Below are 25,982 nucleotides of genomic sequence, written 5' to 3' on the forward strand. Positions count from 1 at the left end.
TGTATGAAAATGTATTATTTATTACATCTTTTCATAAGGGAACTTTTTTTAAATTCATATTTCACTATATTGTGGAGGAGCATCTGCAGGTTGGCCATGAAAGGAAGAGCTGCTGGCCACAGGTCTCTGCAAGTTAAATAAAAAAAGAAAGAAAAGAATATGATCAGCCTTCTTCCTCATTGATTTGCAGATTTTTTTTCTTTCTATATTTGGGGTTCAAGCTTTTCTTACCTCTGAACTTTGAAGATCATGGAAATGAAAGGGCCTGAAATCAGAGGGCTCTGGTGGTAGAGAAACAAACTGCACCTTTGGAAAACAATAATTAAAAACACATGTGATGTTTTATAACTTCTTACTGTGAAGTGCCAGAAATCCAGACAGTCCCAGTATTACAGGTTTATAAACAATCACTGTATTTTAAATAGCTTTAAACTTTTTAAACTTTGAAGCAGTTAAAGACTGAGTTCTGCTATTAGTAGAGATGCTGATGCAGGCTGAACTCAGGCCTCAAGTTCAAGTATAAACTAATAATTCTGACCAAATGTTTTGCATGTGGCCTAGGAAATTTGTCTACCCCTTTATATGATATTTTTGCAATACCGTTAGAAAATGAAACCAATTACTAGCTAGGATAGAACAACATGCTACCAGAAGACTAACATTTAGGAATAATTTTTATAAATATATAAAACCTATACAAAAAAAAAATTCATGTCCAGGATGAATTGACAAAACAGGGTTGACATGTTTTGTTTTACAACATCAAAGGGGACATATAATACAAAAATCACTTTTATACAGTGTTTGAACACCGTTGTGTGGCAGCAGTATATGAAAACAACCAACCCATAATGGTACAAATCCACCCACTCATTTTTTTATAATCCCAATAAATCATAAAGTCTCTTTGAATGCTTGATTCCAGATTTGTCTGGAAATTACATAATTTTATGACGCTCTCTGCTCTATTAGCATAGATATAGGTCTGAGTGACAAGCAGCAGTTTGCCATTATTGTTTCCTTGTTGTACCATTTCTTGCTGTTGCTGGAGATATATGATATCAACACTAAAGACATTTCAAGTATTTTGTTTTGGGATGAACAACAACAAACATAAGAGTCTCCATAGACTCCCTCCATCTGAGCCGCTGAGGACACAGTGGTTAAGTTTAATTTGAAAGGAAATGTCCCAGTAAAATTGCTAACGACCTACATGTTTGTCAGTTATTTTATGCTAGGCTGCCTCACAAATGAATTGCCTTGAGTGATGATATTAGGTAAAGGGGTGCAGAAGCCAGTGGTGGTTTTGTAGGCAAACATCAATGCTTTGAATTCTATGCGAGCAGGTTTTGGTAGCCAGTGCAAATTGATAAACAGAGGTGTGACAATTCTTTCCAGCCGATTAAAAAAATTATCTTGTTGCCACGTTCTGGATCAATTGTAGAGCTCTGATTGATGTGGCTGGAAGACTTGCCAAGAGAGCATTGCAATAGTCCAGCCTGGACAGAACAAGAGCTTGAACAAGGAGTTGTGCAGCATGTTCCAAAAGAAAGGGCCTGATCTTCTTTTAGCAATGTGGTCTGAGAAAGTCAGTTGATCATCAATTATAACTCCCAAGGTTTCTGGATGTTTTTGAAAGAGTTATGGTTGATGTGCCTAACTGGATGGTGAAATTGTGATGAAATGATGGGTTTGCTGGAACCACAAGCAATTCTGTCTTGGCAAGGTTGAGTTGAAGGGATGGTCCTTCATCTAGCAATAAATGTCTGTTAGACAAGCTGAGATGCGAGCAGCTACCGTCGGATCATCAGGATGGAATGAGAGGTTGAGTTGAGTGTCATGAACATAGAAGTGGTATGAAAAGCCATGTTTCTGAAAGACAGAACCTAATGATGCCATGTAGACAGAGAAGAGAAGTGGTCCAAGAACTGAGCCCTGAGGCACCCCAGTAGTTAGATGTTGTGACTTGGTCACCTCACCTCTCCAAGATACTTTGAAGGACCTATCTGATAGGTAAGACTCAAACCACTGGAGTGCGGTTCCTGTGATGCCCTTTGCCAATACAGTTGACAGGAGGATCTGGTGATTAACCATGTCAAAATCAGCACAAAGATCCAGCAAGATAAAGAATCAGCTCTTGCCAGTCTTAGGGCTTCAACAACTGAGAGCAAGGCAGTCTCAGTTGAATGTCCATTTCTGTAACCAGACTGGTTGCTGTCGAGGAGGTTGTTCTGTGTGAGAAAGGCAGGGAGTTTTGGTTGAACACAGCTTAGTCAAGTCTTTTTTGCAATGAAAGGAAGAAGGGAAACCAGTGTGTAGTTCTCTCAAGGTGATGGGTTAAAGTGTTAAAAAGTTAAAGTGGGTTTCCACTGAAGCTGCCTTCATTTGCAAGCAGAATGATCTTAAATATGAATGTTATACTTAAAAATTGCATATTAAAGATATTTGAAGTTTACCGCTTGAATTTATAATCATAAATGGGACTTACAAAATTTGTGATAACATGCAAAGACACCATGAAATAAATGTAATACACATATACTTCATAAACACAAATTTATTATGCACAGAACAATTAAGCCCAATCCCAATTCTATTTTATACCCCTTCCCCTTCCAAGGGGTAGGGATGAAAATATTCCCCTAAGCATTGGGACACCACTACCATGACATCACACGCCATCATTCGTCTTCTAGCTCTTACAATACACACATATACAGGTGTGCATTAGAGCCTTTAATTATCGTTCTGTATTAATGCGCTGCTTACTGACACACACACACACATATTGCAAATCATGCAGCTCACACATCCAGTAGAAAATAGACTTGTCAACGCTGCCCCACGACTTTTATTAAATACAGTTTAAATACTGAATCGCTAAATTATATTTTCCAGCGACAAGAGGATACAATCGCTGTTTAAGTAAACTCACTATAAAAAGATAAATCCACAGACGCGAATACACGCAATTTCCATTTCCCTTTCTCTCTCTCTCTCTTTCTCTCTCGAATATGCAATATTTGAGAAAATGGTTTAGAGATTTCTAATTATTGGGGGGATTAGCCCCCATCAATGTCTTCGGCAGTTATCGCCCTGATCAGACATATGCTGTGGCACTATCATGCAGTCTGTAATGAAATGACGTTAGCAAATATTAGCGATTTTTTGCAAACATTTCTTTGAGTTACATGACCGTTAATATGAACTCACAATTGAATGTAATATAAAACAAATGATTATTTTTCGTTAAAATCTTTATTTATGCCAAAAAAGCTTACATTTATGTGTCTTTTTGTTCGCTGTTGCAGCCATGTTGCTGAGATAATTCATACCCCTTCGTTTGAAGTGTGGTCCCGAAAAATCTTCATTTGGAGGTCTATCTGGCCCTTCCCCTTACCCCTACCCCTCCAACCAAAAGAGAATCGAGACACCCCTACCCCTTCACGTGAACGCATGAAACGGAGAGGTAGGGGAAAGGGGAAGGGCTAAGGGGTAGAATTGGGATTGGGCCTTAGATGACTGATAACAAGCTTGTACTAATAGTGGAATGATTATTTGCAAAGGCCTGCACATCAAAACAGCAGCAGAGAATTTCTGACATTCCCAGTTAATGAGATTGTTTGTTTTTCTGATATACCAGAGCATGAGCTCTTGAAGATCTGCCCTCCTCTGAAAAGGGACCAGGAGCACCAGCTCATTTGCATTTAAAGGGACAAACACAAAAACGTCACGTTTTGGCTTATACACTAAAAGTGGCAATATGCTTAAGATTTTAAAGTTGAAGTAGCACCAATGTAACGGGTTGGACTGGAGTTTGAGAGACAAACTTATTTAATGATTTTACAAAAAAATATGTAACATCAATTGATATACAACCCGAATTCCGGAAAAGTTGGGACGTTTCTAAATTTTAATAAAATGAAAACTAAAGGAATTTCAAATCACATGAGCCAATAGTTTATTCACAATAGAACATAGATAACGTAGCAAATGTTTAAACTGAGAAATTTTACACTTTTATCCACTTAATTAGCTCATTTAAAATTTAATGCCTGCTACAGGTCTCAAAAAAGTTGGCACGGGGGCAACAAATGGCTAAAAAAGCAAGCAGTTTTGAAAAGATTCAGCTGGGAGAACATCTAGTTAATTGATATCAGGTCTGTAACATGATTAGCTATAAAAGCTTTGTCTTAGAGAAGCAGAGTCTCTCAGAAGTAAAGATGGGCAGAGGCTCTCCAATCTGTGAAAGACTGCGTAAAAAAATTGTGGAAAACTTTAAAAACAATGTTCCTCAATGTCAAATTGCAAAGGCTTTGCAAATTTCATCATCTACAGTGCATAACATCATCAAAAGATTCAGAGAAACTGGAGAAATCTCTGTGCGTAAGGGACAAGGCCGGAGACCTTTATTGGATGCCCGTGGTCTTCGGGCTCTCAGACGACACTGCATCACTCATCGGCATGATTGTGTCAATGACATTACTAAATGGGCCCAGGAATACTTTCAGAAACCACTGTCGGTAAACACAATCCGCCGTGCCATCAGCAGATGCCAACTAAAGCTCTATCATGCAAAAAGGAAGCCATATGTGAACATGGTCCAGAAGCGCCGTCGTGTCCTGTGGGCCAAGGCTAATTTAAAATGGACTATTTCAAAGTGGAATAGTGTTTTATGGTCAGACGAGTCCAAATTTGACATTCTTGTTGGAAATCACGGACGCCGTGTCCTCCGGGCTAAAGAGTAGGGAGACCTTCCAGCATGTTATCAGCGTTCAGTTCAAAAGCCAGCATCTCTGATGGTATGGGGGTGCATAAGTGCATACGGTATGGGCAGCTTGCATGTTTTGGAAGGCTCTGTGAATGCTGAAAGGTATATAAAGGTTTTAGAGCAACATATGCTTCCCTCCAAACAACGTCTATTTTAGGGAAGGCCTTGTTTATTTCAGCAGGACAATGCAAAACCACATACTGCAGCTATAACAACAGCATGGCTTCGTCGTAGAAGAGTCCGGGTGCTAACCTGGCCTGCCTGCAGTCCAGATCTTTCACCTATAGAGAACATTTGGCGCATCATTAAACGAAAAATACGTCAAAGACGACCACGAACTCTTCAGCAGCTGGAAATCTATATAAGGCAAGAATGGGACCAAATTCCAACAGCAAAACTCCAGCAACTCATAGCCTCAATGCCCAGACGTCTTCAAACTGTTTTGAAAAGAAAAGGAGATGCTACACCATGGTAAACATGCCCCGTCCCAACTATTTTGAGACCTGTAGCAGAAATCAAAATTGAAATGAGCTCATTTTGTGCATAAAATTGTAAACTTTCTCAGTTTTAACATTTGCTATGTTATCTATGTTCTATTGTGAATAAAATATTGGCTCATGTGATTTGAAAGTCTTCTAGTTTTCATTTTAGTAAAATTTAAAAAACGTCCCAACTTTTCCGGAATTCGGGTTGTAACTCACCTGAGGACGAGAACTGCAGGCGATACTTTTACGGGCAAGTGCTGCCAGATAGATGGAGATGATAAACTCTAGCAAGGCAAATAACAGCAATACTCCTCTGATTCCCCTGAAGAGATTCTGAGGGAAAAATCAACATGAACACAAACAATTAGATCAGAAAAACTTAGTCGATAGTCCGTATGGAAATGAAAACTCCTACAAATACAAATGCAGTGATGTCAGTTGCAAAAACAACTGCGTCCATGCCTTTTCATCCTGTGTCTTTACTAAATTCTGACACTAGGTTTTTTTTTTTTTTTTTACACCAAAAGAGGCTTTTCATTGGCACAAGATGTTAGTAAATCCGCCTCAGTCAAACTGGACTGAGTTTACAATTGATGCATAATGCCAATTAGAATAAATCAGAATCAAAATGAGCTTTATTGCAACTTATGTTTACACATACGAGGAATTTGTTTTCATGATAGAAGCTCCGCAGTATAACAGAATGACAGCGACAGAACAAATAACACATAATAAAAGAATAAAATACTAATAAGTAGGTAAGAAATTACAATATACAAATTGACATTTGTATGGCAGGGATATTATAAAAAAGGCAGTTACATATGTACAGGTATATTATGTGCAAAATTTAAATTTCCACACTGATGCTGAGTCGTTGGAAGTGAACTGAGTCCTTATTTTTCCAGAATAATTCCTCTTTGCCACTCTGATCTCCTTTTCCAGTGTGTATTTTACAAGATTGTAAATCCTGCTCTGCTTAATTGGTCCATCTTTTTACAGTCCTTAATACAGGTTTAGCTGATTTTAGTTTCTGCCTGTAGGTCAGTATAAGATGAACCAGACAGTGATCAGAATGTCCCAAAGCTGTTCGTGGAACAGAGTGATATGCATCCTTTATTGTGGTGTAACAGTGATCCAATATATTACTGTCTCTTGTGGGACATGTGATGTGCTGTCTGTATTTTGGCAGTTCACGGGAGAGATTGGCTTTATTAAAGTCCCCGAGAATGATTAAAACAGAGTCCGGGTGTTGTTGTTCTGTCTCTGTGATCTGATCAGTGAGTTTCTGTAAAGCCAAACTTACTTGCGCTTGCGGAGGGATGTAAACACTAACCAGAATGAATGAGTGAAACTCCCGCGGCGAATAGAACGGCTTGCAGTTGATAAACTGCGTTTCTAGATCAGGACAGCACATCTTCTTTAACACTGTTACATCTGTACACCACCGTTCATTGATGTAAAAGCATGTCCCGCTGCCGTGCGATTTCCCCGTTGATTCTGCTTCGCGGTCCGCTCTGAACAGCTGAAAGTCCGGCAGATGGAGTGCGCTGTCCGGTATGGCGTCATTCAGCCAGGTTTCCATAAAACACAGAGCAGCAGAGCGTGAGAAATCCTTATTTGACCGAGAGAGCAAGAGTTCGTCAGTTTTGTTGGGTAGGGAGCGGAGATTTGCCAGATGGATGCTAGGCAACGGCGTTCGAAATCTGCGCTTCCTGAGTCTGACGAGCGCGCCAGCTCACTTCCCCTGTTTGCGCATCCTGAAGCGTTTGATCAGCGCCGCTGCTCCTCCGATAACATCGTTCAGTAAAATGTCTGAATAATTGAAATCCGGTAAAAGATCTTGTGGTGTGTTCTGCCGAATGTTCAGCAGTTCATCCCTGGTGAAACTGATTGCAGGAATATAACTAAAGAAAGGACAAACTTACAAAAACAACTGCAGAGCACGTCACAGAAGCAGCCATCCTGTATCGGCGCCAGCGAGTCTATTGCATTGTAAATTTTCCTCTAGGTTTGAGTGCAACCTATAATCATTGCTGTTAATAGTTTTCACCGTCTGTTTGGTTATATGACATTTACTAACTTTCTGCCATATGGACATCAACTTGATATAACAACTGATAAGCTATTACTAAATATAATGTAGAAACTTTAATATTATGTAAGCTGCTTTGCAAAAATGTGCATCATTAAAAGCGCTATAGAAATATTTTGAATTAAATTAAACTATTTATAAACTACTTCTGAAAAACAATAAAGTCTGAACAGGAGTGCAGATTAATGCTTGTGTACTGACCACACAGTGATCTTACAGTAATTACTAAATAAATATGAATATAAAGTTGATGACATACCTCATACTTTCTGTCTAAATCACGACAGTTATAACTGCTGCAGTAAATGTTGATTGACCCTAAAGCCAAATCCAGTGTAACTAAAGTAATGGCAATGACTGCGGTTGTAATACAGAAAATGTTCAGTCCAAGTGAAGCCTTCATCTATAGGAAGAAAAACAAAATAAAATAGATTAATAAACTGCCAAACATTTTAAAACGTAGTATTAACATGATACTGTAGATAGAAAAGTATATGGAGTGTGATTAAAAAATACACTACTTGACAAATAAATAAAATATAGCTGCAAGCAGCAATCATCTGGGTCCAAGCACCAGTGTCTTACGTGGATGATTAAGTGATATAATTAATATGCATCTTTTCAAATATATATTTTTTATATTACAAGGTAATCGTTGCTGTGTTTTGTCTTTCTTTCTCATAAAGCCCTCAATTTTGCAGCCCAGTTATAATAAATATACTTAGATTGGGGGAGCCCTCTATGTGTTTCGGATTACTGTTTGGAAATCCTTTGGGCTTTAAAGTTCAGCATATGCCGATGCTATTAATTGTAATGTGCATCTCATCAGTAAAGCCTGTTCTGTGATTACTAGTAAATCTCCATCACATGCTTTTAGATGGAGCAGCATTTACTACATTGATTCTGCTTGTCTCTTATGTTTTTGACGCTGTTGTCTGACCTCTAATCTAATAAATACATTGCACATGGATCTGAATGCCCCTGACTCCTCATTACAGAAGACTTCACCAACTCAGGATCCAGCGATGTTCTACCAGCTCTCTTCCGAGGTATCAGCTCAACCTACTGTGCTAGCCACACATCAACAACAGCTGAGAGACTCACCTCTCTCACAGAGGAGCTCGTGAAAAAATTACAAGCTCTCCATGTGACTGCCCCAACAGGAAATCCCATATCCACAGCAGCGCCCGCTGCCGCGCTCACCATTCCCGCTTCATCAGCTCGCTGCTTACTGTTAAAGCCTTGGAGTGGGCTACAGCGAAGTGGCAGGGCAATCGCATATCTTTCCCCACTTACAACTATTTCATTCACCAATTCTGGGATGTGTTTGAACACTCTGCCAGTGGAAAGGAGGCGGGAGAGGAGTTAATTATCATACGTCAGGGTCACAGCACCACTGCCGAATACACACTGGCTTTCCGAACACTCGCTGCTCAAACGGCTTGGAAAATTAACCTCTCCTGCTGTTTTACCTGTTCTACTCTGTGATTTACAGCCAGAACTAGCCTGCAGGGAGGAGGGAAAGACTCTCAAAGGTGGTGGGGGGGTGGGGGGGGGGGGGGTGCAATGGTGTTTTGTGCATTCAGAGTTATTCACAGTGTTAAAGAGATGCATTCTCATGCTAAACATGGCCAAAGTTGTAAAAAATAATTTAGAAGAACGACTTCTGTGCCAAAAATCATACTTCCGGGTTGGTACAAGTTTAGGCTGTTTTTTTTTATCGTGGATCTAATGAAGTAGAAGAGAACGGAAGTCCTTATATAAGCATTTTTTCTGGAAAAGAGAGCGAGCTCGGCTTTTTCCGAAAAGAATCAGAAAGCTGTATTTTTCTTTTATAAATATGATAAAACTAAAGACTTTTTGGATATATGAAGAATGCAGTACTACTCTATAGGTACTCAAGATTAACATGAGATTAGGTGAAACTGTGTATGTTATGTACCCTTCAAACAATTAATGGACAGAGCCATCCGTCTCGATAACCTGATACACTCACAACGCATCCGCCAGAGTTCTCCCACACGGCTGGTCGCTCAGAAGTTCTCAGAGCCGGAACCCATGCAAATTGGCGCCAACCAACTAGCAGCGGAGGAGCGTGATAAACTCATTCGACAACATCGGTGCATATATTGCGGTCAGGCTTGTCACCTGAGGGGTTCCTGTCCCACTCGGCCCCCTCGTTGTAACTCCACAGCGGTGAGTGTTTTGGATTCAAATAATCATTCATTTGGCGTTCCAGTTGCTATTAGCACCAGAAGGAGGAGGTTTGAGACCATGGCCATGATTGACTCTTGGGCTGTTAGGAACTTTATTGATGTGTCTTTTGCTGAAACTCATAACATTCCTTTCGTTTCATGTGAATCCCGGGTGGCAGTGGCAGCGCTAGATGGTCAACCGCTGGGCTCAGGGAGAATCAAATACATAACCCCCTAGATTCATCTTCAAACCAGGCCTCTCAACACTGAATCTATAAAACTGTTTGCCATTGAATCACCCCAAAACCCGTCACCCTAAGACTACCCTGGCTAGAGAAAAACAACCCTCGCATATCATGGTCAACTCAAGAAATTGTACAGTGGTCAAGATCCTGTCAATGCCATTGTCTCGTCTCACGCCAACCATCCACTCATTCCCAAGAGGAGGAGCTCAAACCCTGTGACCTCTCAGGCCTGCCCGCTGAATATCAGGATCTATCTGAGGCCTTCAGCAAGGCCAATGATTCCAAGCTTCCTCCTCACCGACCCAGCAACTGTGCCATCGGCCTCATCCCAGGTTCTACTCCTCCTAGGGGCAGTATTTTCCCTCTCTCTCAACCCGAATCTGAAACCATGAGGAAGTATATTGAGGAGGAAGCTTTATCGTACCATCCAAATCACCAGTCTCTCGCAAACTCAACCCAGCATATAATTTTCATATAATGTCTGTCTATGCATTACCGCCAATGGTGCATTCTCGTTCAAACTCACATACCAGAACTCGATATAAAGACTGCACAAAGGCCAAAGGTAAGTCAAAAAGATGCTTGGTATTGTTTGCAGAACAGTTGAGCACTGTATGAGAAGTTTTTAAGTTTTGTATGTGCAATGACAATAAAGTTGAATCTCTAGTCTAGTCTAATCTAATAAATTTTTGTGCCAGTAAATGTGAAAATTCAAAATTAATAAATATTTGTATTGGCGGAAATTAAATTGTTATATATTTAAGGATTTAAGGTAAACAATTTATTGTTTATAACAATTACTCAAAAATACAAATTGCATTGTTAATGCACCATCTAGTGTTGTGTGTCTGTGCGGCTGATGCACGTTTAGGACACGTTTAGGGCTTTGTGAATTATGGTTGTTGATGCCTATATACTTTCAGAGCAGAAAAAGAAAAGAAGAAAACAGTATAAAGCAGCACAGAAAAATCAGCAAAAACTATTTCTGTACTTCCAGCATGATGCTTGGACCCTTAAAAGTAATGTGTTGTGCACATACCAAACACAAACTGGAGGGTGAATGAGATTTATTTTCTGCAGCAATGCAGAGTGAGCCTGAGATAATGTACTGAATAGAGAGAGAAAGAACAAAATTAAAGCTTGTGTTGGCATATAGATTGCTTTATAAAAAACAGAACACTTAATTTTATAATAGTTCCTTACGATGAGAGATCCCCAGAAAGGAATACCACTATAGACAAAGATGGATTCAGCATAAACTTTCAACACAATGCCAAACAGTAGAGTCATCACACCAATCATTATCTGGACCGTCTGTGGGGCACAAAAAGAACATACAGTGTGATTGCAAGATATTCTTTCATAAAGGGGAACAATAAAAAAATATATAAATTTATAGCAGACTTAACCTACAAAAATATTCTGCAAGTGTGGAACTATCATCGTATGAATGGCATCGTATTCGCAGATGTGCAAGATTGGATTACTTCCCATTTTTTGATTGTTTGCAGCTCCTTAAACATTCTTTTCTGTGACTGACACACTGTAATCTTTACTATTTTACTCTGTAACTGATAAACCTGATCTTATACTGGTGTCTTTCCTGCACTGCCACCAAGACAATAAGTCACATTCTTCAATAAATATTGTTTATGATTTGTTAATGTGTGTACTGTTCCTCATTTAAAATTTATTCATGCATTTATTTGCTTACCTCACAGTGATATACACACAGAAAAGGGTTTATGAGACATTTCTCACCCCAAGGGCTTTCGGTTGTCCTTTCAGAAATGCCTGAAGTCCATGAAGAGGTGAGGCTCCTGTCTCCTGTTGTACACAAACAGGTCCAGGAGCATTTGTTCGTGTCGTAATAGGAGCTGTTTGTGTTACTGGTTGAAACTGGATGATGAGTGTTGAAGAGTTCACGGGAATGACTGTGTGGGACATCCTGGTTTCTAAAACAGACCTGTACAAAATCATACTAAATCAAAACATGTAAATCAAAATATAATTATGAAACAGCTCATGTTTAAATGGGTCATATGATACAATTTAATTTTTTTCTTTCTCTTTGGAGTGTTACAAGCTCTTGGTGTATAAAGAAGATCTGTAAAGTTGCAAAGACTAAAGTCTTAAATCCAAAGAGATATTCTTTATAAAAGTAAAGACTCGTCCACACCCCCCTAAAATGGCCTAACACGCCCCCACATCTCTACATCACTGTGAGGGAAGATTTGCATAATGCCGCCCAAATGTTCACGCAAACTAAGGCGGCGTTACTTTTATTCTCACTGTTGTATTGTTGCCGCCTCCGCCATGTTGTGGAGACACTGTGCGTTTCATTGTGAAAGCAAAAATACTTTTTTTGGCCTTCCAAAAGAGGATACAGCTAAAGATCAGTGGTTAAGTTTTTTTTACAACACTGTTCCAGAACAGCTCAACCCAAATATTTATATGTGTGCAGCACATTTTTTGGAAGAAGAGGACTGTTTGCTGTGAGATTAGCCTACAATGCCGGTGTCTGATTCTATAAAGTGGGGCAGTTCCAACTTTGCAAGGACAGTCTGGTGCTTCTGACTCGCAGCCTGGAAGTACATTTACATATTTAAAAGATTTGCCACTGACTATTCAAACGTGTGGTTTAAACCGTATAGAGAAGCACTTGTTGTTTCTACGATCACAAATGCAGACAGGTTTTGTGTTTACATGTGATGCAATGCTTAAAAATAATCAGTAATTATGTCCCCACTGGATTTAACAAATGCCTTGTTTATAATGGGTTTTATTGGTTTTGTCTCGTTGTGCAGGAACACTGCATCACAGTATGATGAAGTGCGTAAAATTTCCATCACACACTTGAGGTATTCAGCAAATCACAGCACACTGGTTAGCAACACCATATGACCCCTTTAAATTGATCTATATCATTTATGTTTAAGGCATTAAGCAGATGCTTATTTCCAAATAAAAGTAACATACCTGCCATTATCCACTGAACCAGGGCCGTAACCACCATAGACATTGAGGACAAAGACCCCCCCACCCCCGCCAATAATTACAAAAGGCCAGTGTTAGGCAAGTTACTTCCAAAATGCAATACAATTATATATGACTTGTTTCTGTCTTTTGAAAGTAACTTGATGTTGTCACAAATTTAAAACTTGTACCCAAGTTTGTTGAAAGTGAAAATTGATTCCTTTTTTTCTCTGTTTGAGCGAGTAGCTGGTACTAGACGATGGTCTGATTCAGAGCGTGTTTTGCTATTGCAATGCGTTTTCACGGGAAGAGCTCAGGAGGTTTTTTCATCGTTAAGTACTCAGGATGTGGAAAACTATGAATGTGTTAAATCAGCAGTTTTGAAAGCTTATGAATTGGTACCAGAAGCGTATAGACAGCGATTTCGAGGTTGGCAAAAATCTGAAAGACAAACACATGTGGAATTTGTGAGAAATTCAAACTCATTTTAATCGCTGGTGTTCTGCTTCTAATGTCGACACTTTAAGTGATTTAAAAGAGTTGGTATTGTTAGAGCAGTTTAAAAATTCAGTGCCACCCTGTATTGCTACTTATGTAACTGAGACCAAAGCTTTTACGGCATATGATGCTGCAGTCCTTCGAATGAATATGCTTTAATTCACAAAAATCAGTTTGGACCGAAGGCATTCAGAGAAATTAGACGAGAACCGGGTTGGGCTGTACATCATAAGAGTAGGGAAAGTCCTGATGTGTTTAGAGGAAGATCATTACATTCACCTGGGGAGATTGAATTAGTTGACGCATGCAATTATTGCCAGGCTAAAGGACATTGGAAAAATAAATGTCCAATGCTAAAAGCCAAAGTTCAATATTCATCAGGAAATAGAAAGCCCCAAAATGTGGCTTTGGGAGCAAAATCAGTAGGACTAGTGACATCCATTTATCCGTCGTTCTATCAGCCATAGAAAGTGACTGCAAAACTTTGAATTCTAGTTTTTCTACTTTTATTACAGAGGGTTGTGTCTCATTAGTAGGTTCAAAAGAGAAAAAACTAGTAAAAATCTTGAGAGACACAGGTGCGACAGAATCGTTTATCTCTGAAAATGTCCTGTCTTTTTCCAGTGAATCTTATACTGGAAGCAATGTTTTGATTATAGGAATAGGTCTTAATTTAGTATCTGTTCCTCTACATAAAGGGGTGATAGTTTCAGATCTAGTTCAGGGAGAGGTAACACTTGCAGTACGTCCCTGTTTACCAGTGGTAGGTGTAGACATTATTCTTGGAAACAATTTAGCTGGAGGTAGAGTGTGGTCCGCTTGTTCCCCAGCTTTGATAGTGTCTCCCTCTTTATTGACTTCAGAGGGGTCAGAAGATGTAAGTGCCCAGAATTTTCCAGAAGTATTTGTATCTTCTGTTGTGACTCGTGCTGGGAGTAAATCTTTATCTGTGACTCAGTTAGTTGTTAAGGGAGATAGTCAAAACTGATGGTATTTTAGTCAGGGTCTTACCATCTCGCATAGTGATTTGGTGAGAGAACAACAGGCAGATGCCTCTCTTGGTGATTTGTTTGATAGGCTTCTGTCTCCAGATGTCCTGCAAGATACAGCGTTAGGGTATTTTCTGGATGGAGAAATATTAGTCGGAAAGTGGGTGCCCCATGGTAAAGATTTTGTAGGAGACCCAATTGTTCAGATTGTTGTTCCAAAAATTCTCCGTGATCTTGTTTTGGCGACCGCTCATGATACTTCAGGACATTTGGGGGTTAAAAAAAACGTAATTAATTTAGAAAAGTTTTTTTGGCCCAAGCTTAAACGAGACGTGTCTGCACACAATAAAACCTGCCCTACTTGTCAATTGATTGGAAAACCCAATCAGATTCTGAGACCAGCACCACTTTACCCTATTCCCGTGGTAAGCCAACCAATTGAACATTTAATTGTGGATTGTGTGGTCCCATTACCCAAATCTAAGGCAGGTAGTAAATATTTGCTTACAATAATGTGCCAAACAACTAGGTTTCCAGCTGTCTATTCGTTACACTCAATTACTACAAAGACCGTTTTAAAAGCCTTAACACAATTCATTGCTCTGTTTGGAATTCCTAAGGTCATACAAACGGGCCAAGGATCAAATTTTACTTCGAAAATATTTGCTCAAATATTAAAGCAGTTGCATGTTAAACATCAGAAAGCTAGCGCGTACCATGCTTAAAGTCAGGGGTCGCTAGAACGCTATCACAGACACTGAAGTCGTTGCTAAGATCTTATTGCACGCACATGAAAGGTGATTGGGAAGACGGTTTGCCCTGGCTTATGTCCGCTAGGGAAGCGTCACAGGAAAGCACAGGTTTTAGTCCAAATGAGCTTGTGTTTGGACATTCGGTACTAGTCCAATGTCACTTTTGTCTGAGGATTTGAAGGATGTTAATCCACCGAAGTATTTGTTAAATTATGCAAGTGATTTTCGCAGGAGATTGTATGAGTCCTGTGCACAGGCAAAAGCGAATTTGGGGCATTCACAAGATAGAATGAAGCGTTTATTTGGCTGTTGGGCAGAGGTTCGAATATTTAAGTCTGGTGACCAGGTACTCGCTTTAGTGCCAGTTGTGGGTTTTCCTTTTCAAGCAAAATTTGTAGGCCCTTATACTGTTGCGTCAGGTTTCAGACTTGAACTATTTGATTGAAACTCCTGATAGGAGGAAGAAGGCTCGTGTTTGCCATGTAAATTTATTGAAACCTTATGTACGTGGTGCTGTTAAAGATGCTATCCAAGAGGAGGCTAATTCTACTTTGAGTTCGGAAATTCCAAAAGGATGCCAAGTGAAACCTGTGCTTGTGGTTGGTGAAAGGATTGAAACCTCTTTAGGAGCCGTTCATGGGGTGCCTGTTTCTGATGATGAGGGTCTAGATCCGGGTGTATCTGTTACACAAGGCTGTTTGGAAAACACAGAAGCACTTAAAAATTTGGACATGATGTTGAAGCATCTCCCTGGGGTTCAATCTTCTGATGTGACTGTTTTAATAAATGACTATGTCTATTTTCCCAGATACTCCCACACAGACAAATTTAATAGAATATGATATTGATGTGGGTTATTCAAAACCCATTCCTCAACACTATTATCGTGTTCCGTTGGAGAAAAAGTGACATCTAGAGGCTGAGGTTGAGTATTTGTTAAAAAATGGGTTAGCGGAGCCTTCTTATTCCAGCTGGGCGTCTCAGTGTATTCAGGTTTAAAAAAGCTAACGGCTCTTTTAGATTTTGTACAGACTACAGGAAGGTATATGCACTAACTATACCGGATTCCTTCCCTCTGCCAAGAATTGAAGATTGCATTGACCAGCTTGGGTGTGCCACTTATGTTAGCAAATTGATCTGCTAAAGGGTTATTGGCAGGTGCCTTTAACAGCTAGAGTCCAAGAGATCTCTGCATTTGTTACTCCGTCAGGCCTATTTTACTATAAGGTGATGAGTTTTGGCCTGAGAAATGCTCCAGCTACTTTTCAACGATTGATGAATAGTTATTTTTGGCATGGAAGGTTGTGCAGTTTATCTAGATGTAGTCGTCTATAGTGACACTTGGTTAGAACATCTTAGTCGGCTTAGAGCTTTGGTTGATCGTCTGGTTGCGGCTAACCTTACTGTTAATTCGAGCAAGTGTGAATTTGCTAAGGCCACTGTAATCTATCTTGGCAAGGCTGTAAGTCAGGCTCATGTATGTCCTGTTCCAATTTTGGTAGCACCTACACTGGATAAACCCTTCAAAGTTGCAAGTTGACGCTAGTAATGTGGGAGCGGGAGCTGTGTTACTGCAGGCCTCAGAGGATGGTGTCGACCGTGTGGTGGGGTACTTCTCTAGAAAATTTAATGCTTATCAACTTAACTATTCCGTTATTGAGAAAGAAGCATTAGCTCTGATTTGGGCTTTGATCCATTTTATGTGGGTTAAGGTGTAGGACCATTGGTGATCTTTACTGATCACAACCCTCTTAACATTCCTTCATTCCTTGCAGAATCCAAACCAGCTACTCATGAGATGGTGTATCTTCCTGCAAGGGTATCATCTTGACATAAGACACATCAAGGGTACCGAAAACGTGATTGTGGATGCACTATCAAGAGTATAATGTGTGACTACGAGGTTGTGTCTTCTGTTTTTGTTTTTTTCTCCTACTTGTCTTCTCCTAGGTGCCGAGGTGGAGGAGTATTAGGGGGAGATGAGTGGATTGTGGAAGATGCTGTGACATCGGATTTATCTGGGAGTTCTGTAGGGCTTGTTTTTTTTTGGGTGGTAATCCTGAGTAGGCGTAAACTTCAGTGTCTTTATGGGATTGTTAAGGGTGCTGAGTTCAGTGTTTACAGCCGCCCCGAGCTCAGCAAGCCACTGAAGAGTAGATAGGCTTTAGGTAGTTTGTGATGTTTAGTTAGGAGGTTGGGATGTACCCTATTGGAATTATGTTTGTACATGTATATATTTATTTTTCGTTTGTGTTGTATAGAGGTTTATCTTTTAAGGGGGGTTGTGTGACGTGCCTCTGGGCCCGTATTATTATAATGATTGTTGGGGGTGGATGTCTGACTTCAGTGTTTTTTGGTTACCCCTTTGTTCTCTGTTATTCTGGGTTGCTGCTTTATTCATTTATTATTCGTTTGCTCCATGTATTAGTTGAAGTTTGGGTAGTTTGCAGGCCTGTATTTTTTGGAGTGTATATTTTGTGGTAATTATATAGCTTATTCTTTATTTGTGGATTTTCTAAACAGAATGTTTTCCGTAGTGGTTATTTTGATTTAAATAAATATTTTTAATTCGCTTTTGCTCTCGTTGCCTCCCTCATTTGGCGCGGCTTAGAGCCGGCTGTGACACTATTCATAATAAATAGAAATAATTAAACACGTGGCTTTTTGGCTATGTTTAGAACAAGGAAAATTGCACTTGTGGAGGTAGAAAAACAAAGTTCTTTAAGACAAGCGGGATTGCTTCTAATATGCAAAAGAAAAGGCACGATAGCTGTTTCTGTCTGTGGTAAGTTTTAATTTAAATGTTTGTGATAGCCTACTTTTAACGTAAGAAAGGTGGGCTATATGCCATGTTCAAAAGCGTTGCCACTTGCTTGTGCAGCTAATATTCACATCTAGAAGTCAAATGCATTGAATAATACATTGTTTAAATTTATCAAGTTTAAACGTAAATACGTATTTAGGCTGAACCGCACTGATTATATTATGGACTATTTTAATTAAACAGTAAATCTAGTGTATATTTATGTTTAGTTGACTGCATTTTATTCTGATAATGAAATAGACTGCAACGTAAGCAGTGCTGTATGGTGCATGAGGCACTGGCACGATCAAACAGCAGAAACCTAAAATACTCTCATTTTTGGTCATACAGATCATTCATAACTGCAATGTGTTTACATTTATTTTAGGGTGCGCAAACTTTTTTGTAGAGTGCCATGCCACTCAAAAATGAACCAAATTCAACAGCATATGCTGTCACTTAGTCTTTCCCCTTCATTTTGTAAATGGGTAAATTATTTCTAAGTCAAATATATTTCAAGTATTCATTTATTTTATATTAAGACTATAATCCCTTTCACATAGTAATTCCAGTTAATTGCCCTAAAATTAATAGATGACTTTAATGGTAAATACAAAAATGCACTGTTATTTTTTCTCTGGCGCTGTTTTGTGGTGTTTGTAAATTCACCACATATTTTTTTGTTAAAATTTGTTGTTGTAGTCGGCGACCATAGCCATATGAGCACCCATTGCACTTTGGGTGTCCCGAGTTCAAGTCCTGGCTCAGAGATCTTTCCTGATCCCTTCCCCATGTTTTTCTCCCACTTCACTTCCTGTCCTCACTACACAATCCTGTCCAATTAAAAGCAAAAACAAATGTTTGAAAAAAAAATTGTTTTAAAATGCATTATCGAGATAATTTTACATTACTGCACTTACAGAAAAAACTACTAAACTACTGTAATGTCCTTACTTTTGTGATTGCTAGTATACATTGTTACTAAAGATTTCTATTTTGAATAATGCTGTTTTTAACTCTTTATTAATTTAAGAATCCTGAAGAAGTAGCACAGTATTAAAAAATATAAAGCAGCACAAGTGATTTTAACATCCCACATAGCAAATTTCTTCTGGCCCAGATCCGGGCCACACAATCACTTTTCCCTCAGCCCAAGTACTGCAAAGAATGACGGCCTGGAAGTGGCCCAGAACTGGATTAAAGACTAGGGCCACACATGGGCCATAACCAGCCCGAATCTCAACCAGTTAATCACCCTTAATTGGCCCTGAACTGGGCCGAAAGAGGTTTTATTATTGGAACCACTTCTCAGCCTTAAGGCAAGACACTGCAGGTGAATAGGATTAAAAAAAATTAAATAATAGTTATCACCTTACTTACGAAGTTGATTGATTACATTGATAATTGCTAAATTTGTATTACAAGTTTTATAAAATGTTATTATTAAATAAGCAAATTAGCCAGTATTTAATGAAATATGCACTAATTTGCATACATTTCTTGTACAAAAATCTGAACACTGGATGAAGTCAATTTAATAATTCTTGTTTATTTTTTTTTACATATAACAGTCAGGGAATTCTGTGTATCTCTTTTTATCACTCCATAATTCAGAAAATACTTTGAACAGCTGGAAAACAATATATTTTTTACAATTTTGGGGGATATAAAATGTATTTAATCAAGAAAATTATATATGAACAAATTCCTCTGTAAAAACCTTTGGAATATAGACAGGAATAAAAATATAAACTTCTGTGTGTGTACGTGCTACTGAAGCAGAACTATCGCAGCCTGAGCCCACAGCCTGACTGCAGCATTGAGCTGCCCACAAGAAGCAAATGCCAAATGTTGCCCAACCTGTTGCACTGGTTTGTCAGGAGAGTTAGACTCAGTTACGGGATTCAGTTTGCCAGGCCACCGCCCAAGTTCAGCAGAATCCGTTTAAACCTCAGTGGCAAACAAAAGATGGCCCTGTCCTGTGTGAGGAAATTGCAGTCCTACTGTCAGAGGATGACAGAGCAATGCAAATAATTTATATATCCTCAAATGCATTTTTTTATTTACAAATTCTTTACAAATGTTAGTAATTTGAAGCATTTATGATTCATGTTGATAAATGACTCACTTATCTCATAAAAAAACAGTCTGGAGAAAATAATCGTATTTTGCATTAGGCTCTGGATTACAGAATTATGTTGCAAATAGTGTTACATTTCTTGTACAGACCAAGCCTTTTATTTCATGAGAACTTAAAATAATCAATACGGTTATTAAGCTTGTTGCTTTTTGACTCTGAAATTGACAATAGTCGTTGACTTAAACTTTGAGTATCACTAAGGACCGTGATTTTGCCTAAATTAAATTCCAAACATAGGTTTGGGAGAGGTCAAGTTAATCATTTAGTCCTGTCAATTATCTTTACAAGCCTATACAACTCTCATTGCGCTGTCTCAACATAAATTATTTCGGCATCCTTCCACCTCCCCATCTTCTCCTCTCTGTCTGTTTTTCTCCCTCTAGGAAGTACTGCAAGGGGGGTTGTACTCCGTGCTCAAGCCGAGCCTCAGGTTCAAGGCTCCATTAAGGACAACAAGCCAATTTCCTTAAACAGTAACCATCAGGACTGGATGGGCAGGCAAACTCATGAAAAATATTTTTAGGCCTACTGTTCTAGTGAAAAAAGTCACATGTTGGAATCTTTCCAGGATTTTGTGTTTCTGTGATTGGAGAATTTAATGCAAAATAAAACAAACAGATTTCCCACAGATTTTGAGCCTAGGCACGCTGTGTTACAACACTAGCTGCTTTTCCATTGTTTGATATATATTTAAGATGGCGGTGTGTCCACACGCAACAGCTTCTCTCTTTCCCATCAGAACGTGCTTTCATATTTTTTGTAGTATTTTTAGAACAGTGTTTTCACATTGATTCTGTACGTCTTTATAGCATTCATTTGTCTTTAAGTGTGCATACAGTCATGAGTTTCTGTTCAGTGTCAGCAGAATCACATTTTGAGTGTTAAACCTCACGCACGCCGAAGAGCTGTGGGACCTCGGTCCACTCCGGAGGCCTACACCATCATCGACACCCATTACTGCATCTTGCCCGCAGCAGAGGAGCCACAAGCGGTGTGAGAGGAATCAGAAGAGGGGTAAACGCAGAGGTATCCGGGCTAGGCTAACGGCTAACCCACACAAGTCATCTATCCCCTGACAAATGTACTCACTTTGGACAATAATATAGATTACATCTGACTACTATGCTCAACTCAAAGAACTGTAAGAGACTGTTGTGTTTTTGTATTCACGGAAACATGGCTCAGCAACAGCATTCCACACGGCACTATTCAGCTCGACCAGCTGACGTGCTATCGAGCGGACAGAGCTCTCATCGCGGGAGGAAAAACCCGCGGCGGCGGGCTTTGTGTTTACATCAATGATGTGTGGTGCCGTGATACTGTTGTGATCTGCAAACACTGCTCACCCCTGGTGGAGTTTATGATTATTAAGTGCCTACCATTCTATCTGCCGGGGGAATATACTGCCATACTGCTCGTCTCGGTTTACATTCCCCCGAACAACAACACCAACAGGAACGATGCACTAAATGAACTGTACCAGCACATCAGTGAGCAGCAGACAGCACATCCTGATGCTTTTCTCATCATAGCTGGAGATTTCAACCATGCAGACTTATAAAGAGTGTGTTTCCAAAAATACATCAACACACAGACTTTCCAACACGGAGAACACTCTGGACTTTGTTTACACCACACAGAGAGGAGCTTTTCCAAACCCCTCCCCCTCCCGAAACTCGGAGCCTCAGACCACATCTCTGTAATGCTAATGCCTGCATACAGACCTCTCGTTAAAGACGCCAAACCACTTCACAATCAAATACAAGTGTGCCCGGAATATGTTTAAGCAGGCTGCCACACACAATAACACCACAGACCTCCAGGAGTACTCAGAGACTGTCAGTGCCTGCATCACCAAGTGTTTTGATGATGTAACAGTTGACTTCAGGAGAGTGCACACTCAGCATGCTCCTCTGACCATCAATGGTGCGACTGTGAAGAGAGAGAGCAGCACCAAGTCCTTGGGTGTTCACATCACAGGACCTCTCCTGGACCGACAACACCGCAGCACTGGCCAAGAAATCACAACAGCGTCGTTACTTCCTCCGCAAACTGAGGAGAGCCAGAGCCCCGCCCCCCATCATGTACACTTTCTACAGAGGCACCATCGAGAGCATCCTAACGAGCTGCATCACTGTGTGGTATGGCGCCTTGCTTTTACTGTAGATTATTCATTATCAATCACCGTTTACACCGAATGTAATAAAATCAAAATCATTCTCACTGAAATTTAGGTTCTTCTCTAAGTAGATGTTTTAATCAGATGAGTTGTCTGGTCGGGCAAGTAAAATTCTCTTCCTCCGCTTGTCCCTTCAAAAAATCCACTTGTCCCAGATAAGCATTAATGTCAAGCTATATATCAAGTCAACCTGCCGAAGTAGCTAGTGAGAGTGACTGTGTTACCCACCACAGCTGAAATCCACCCACATTTGGCGGGTGTCAGTGTCAAGCCCTGGTTTCATGTATAACCTGACAGTTATTATCAGTGTTCTCTTTTTATAAATTACACAACCCAATGGTTCTTGAGGTCAGAAAAGTCATAAAAATGTTACAAGCTTGTTGTCAGTGGTATATTATGAAATGCTGCAAATATAATCCTGTGGGACTGTCTGTATCAGCCTTATTTTTCAAAGAGGAAGTAAGCTGTTCTCTGTGAATGTGCTAGACTTCCCGTTTCATTAGCTGCTTTATAACAGGAACAATAACAAAACATATTGTAATAAAACCGTAAAAAGTGCTTTTAATTAAGAAACTACAGAAAAATAATCTGGTAAAGCCCAAAGTATTCTATCGACTTTGTGATACTTTTTGTAACTGCCTGGATCATCAGCGTACTCCATCACAGACACGAGGTGAATGTTGAGACAGGAGTCAAGAAAGTGATACTGCGCATGTGTCAAGCTCATTGAGGTTGTGTGTTCTCTGAAAAGTGTGTAGATACGGCTGTATCTAGTTGATACTAGATGCAACGAAATGGGGAAAGTCAAGTATGCCCAGGCCTTAACGGGATAGTTCACCCAAAATCCAAATAGTATGTTTATCTGCTGACCCCCAGGCCATCCAAGATATAGGTAACTTTGTTTCTTCAGTAGAAGACAAACAGATTTTTAACTCAAGCCGTTGTAGTCTGTCAGTCATAATGTGGACGTGTATTGGAATTCATAGCTTTAAGAGGCAAAAAGACATAGACGAAACCAAATTAAACCATGACGTGTATGGGAATTCACAGCTTTGAGAGGCAAAAAAACATACACAAAACCAAATTAAACCATGTGGCTCGTGACGATACATTGAGTTCGTAAAGGGTTAGTTCATGCAAAAATCTAAATTATGTAATTAATAACTCCAAACCCGTAAGACCTCCGTTTATCTTTGGAACACAGTTTTAGATATTTTAGATTTAGTCCGAGAGCTCTCAGTCCCTCCATTGAAACTGTGTGTACGGTATACTGCCCATGTCCAGAAAGGTAAGAAAAACATCATCAAAGTAGTCCATGTGACATCAGAGGGTCAGTTAGAATATTTTGAAGCATCGAAAATGCATTTTGGTCCAAAAATAGCAAAAACTACGACTTTATTCAGCATTGTCTTCTCTTCTGGGTCTGTTGTGAGAGTTCAAAACAAAGAAGTTTGTGATATCCGGTTATGTTATGAGCCCAGGTAAACCGAAGGCTTGAATTAAGGGCAGTTATCGCAAATGACCTCCTTACGTTGAGCGCAAAAGAACCGGTGAACGGTTTTCTTCAACCGGTTTATTTAATCAAACTGTCCGAAAGAACCACTGGTGATCCAAAAACCGATGCAACCGGTTCTTGACTCGAGAACGAGTCAATCTTTTGTTCGTTACCTGGCTCGGCTCGGTGTTCATCTTCAGTTCCCTCTTCACAGCAGTTCAGTCAGTATTCTGTTTGAGTAAATGAATTACTCCGGGATATTGGTTTGTTTGAACTCAGAGGGAGTGTCAGTCATATTAAAAAAGTTAACAGCTTAAGTCATTTGTGGATTAATGCGTATTGGAGATGCGAACCGTTTCAAACGATTCAGTTCAATTTGGTGAACTGGTTCAAGAAGATCCGTTTACATCATTCAATGGAGGGACTGAGAGCTCTCGGACTAAATCTAAAATATCTTAAACTGTGTTCCAAAGATAAACGGAGGTCTCACGGGTTTGTAACGACATGAGGGTTATTAATAACATAATTTAGATTTTTGGTGAACTAACCCTTTAAGACACAAAAATGATCGTTCTGTGCAAGAAACTGAAAAGTATTTATATTGTTTTTTACCTCTGATTTTCACCACAGACTTACAAGTGCATTACCACCACCTATATCTCAAATGGACCATTGACACTATCTACAATCTCAATTAGGAGTGTAATGGTCCACTTGAGAGATAATGTAATTATCATTTATGGCAGTAATGCACTTATAAGTCAGCAATCCACCATAAAGCAAGCAAGAAGAAGAAAACGTGAACAAGCTCAGGACAGTTCAAACTGCATGAATCAGAGGTAAAAAAAAAGAAGATATAAATATTGTTCAGTTTCTTGCACAGAGCAATCATTTTGTGTCTTTACACATCAATGTATTGTAGTTTTGTTGTACATTTTCTTTACTCTCCAAGCCATAATTCCTATCCACTTACAGCAATGGTTTCAGTTAAAATGGTTTTCAGTTCTTTGTTTAAACAAAGTCAACCTAAATCTTGGATGTCCTGGGAGTAAGCAAGAAAACATCAAATTTATATTTTTGGGTGATCTATCCTTTTAAGAGACAGCAGTTTGCAATACCAGGAAGCAAGAGTTGTTTTCTATATCTATAAATAGCCCTGCTTGCTGGAATACCACAGGTAGAGCGTTTACACTGCAGGCAACCCGAAATCATGTCCCGGCTCGCTGAGCTTTCCTGATTCTGTCCCCGTCTCTCTCCCACTTCATTTACTGTCCACTCTTCACTGTACTATGTAACATAAATATTAAATAAACAATGTTTTTTAAAGACAGAAACACTTTTCACTACTAAACGGGAGAAAGGTGAAAATATAAAAATGGACTTTGATGTGAATCATAAAGGATTCAAATTCGCAGAGATGTATATAAATAAATACATTTGTGATAAATGTTAGTTATTCATAAATTGTTCCTGACTCCTCGAGTAAACCCCTCACAGTAAACTCGAGTTCAGTAAATGAATATCATGACATTTATATGACAACATGAATTAAATTAAGTTTGAGAAGAACAATTGACTTACCGATTAATAAGACAGAACTTCTAAGCTTTGGTTTACAGCATTCAGAAATGGGGACATGTCACTTTTAGTTTCAGTTTACCTGTGAACCACAGGTAAATTCCCAAATGACAAGCACCATCCCAACTGACAATAAATGGCTGTGATTGGCTCAAATCGGATTGAGCGCACCACTCGCCTTCTTTAGTCATCTTATACTTTGTAATACATTTTGAGTGTTCCATGGAAATAAGTGACTGGATTACAGATAAACACAGTGAATACAGGGCTGTGTGGGAGGATATATATATATATATTAATCAAACAAAAAATTATTCAGATACCATATAATATAAACAGTGGACTACAAGTAAAATTGATAAAAACTTGGGACCAAAATTTTAATCTGACCACGTTTTGTTACATACCTTTCTATAAAAGTTATCTGACATTATCAAGATTAATTTGTATTGATACAGTTTAAAGTTGGGCTACAATGGTGTTTCGTGTATTCAGAGTTGTTCACACTGTTAAAGAGATGGATTCTCATGCTAAACATGGCCAAAGTTTTAAAAAATAATTTGGACGAATGACAGAGAATTTCTGTGCTGAAAATCTTACTTCCGGGTTGGTATAAGTTTTGACTGTTTTTTTTTTTTATCGTGGATCTAATGACGTAGACGAGAACGGAAGTCCTTATATGAGGATTTCTCCCGGAAAAGCGTGCTCATGCACACAAAATAACCAGATGAGAGCGAGACTGCGCACATCAACACGCTTCAAAATCGTCAACAGCGCTGAG

General features: G+C 39.3%; 1 protein-coding gene across 1 annotated transcript; it reads right to left on the reverse strand.

Moving 5' to 3' along the window:
- Positions 1-48: 48 nt before the first annotated feature.
- Positions 49-25,288, reverse strand: LOC132106134 (membrane-spanning 4-domains subfamily A member 4A-like). Its single transcript, XM_059511781.1, has 8 exons — positions 25,205-25,288; positions 11,553-11,757; positions 10,995-11,105; positions 10,831-10,899; positions 7,611-7,754; positions 5,473-5,589; positions 232-306; positions 49-126 (listed from the first exon to the last, which is right to left on the reverse strand). The coding sequence occupies exons 2-8, from the start codon at positions 11,736-11,738 to the stop codon at positions 55-57; spliced, it is 774 nt and encodes a 257-aa protein (XP_059367764.1). The 5' UTR covers positions 11,739-11,757; positions 25,205-25,288; the 3' UTR covers positions 49-54.
- Positions 25,289-25,982: the final 694 nt, after the last annotated feature.

The sequence above is a fragment of the Carassius carassius genome, chromosome 26 (assembly GCF_963082965.1).
Source record: "Carassius carassius chromosome 26, fCarCar2.1, whole genome shotgun sequence".
In the NCBI taxonomy this organism is placed as follows: domain Eukaryota; kingdom Metazoa; phylum Chordata; class Actinopteri; order Cypriniformes; family Cyprinidae; genus Carassius; species Carassius carassius.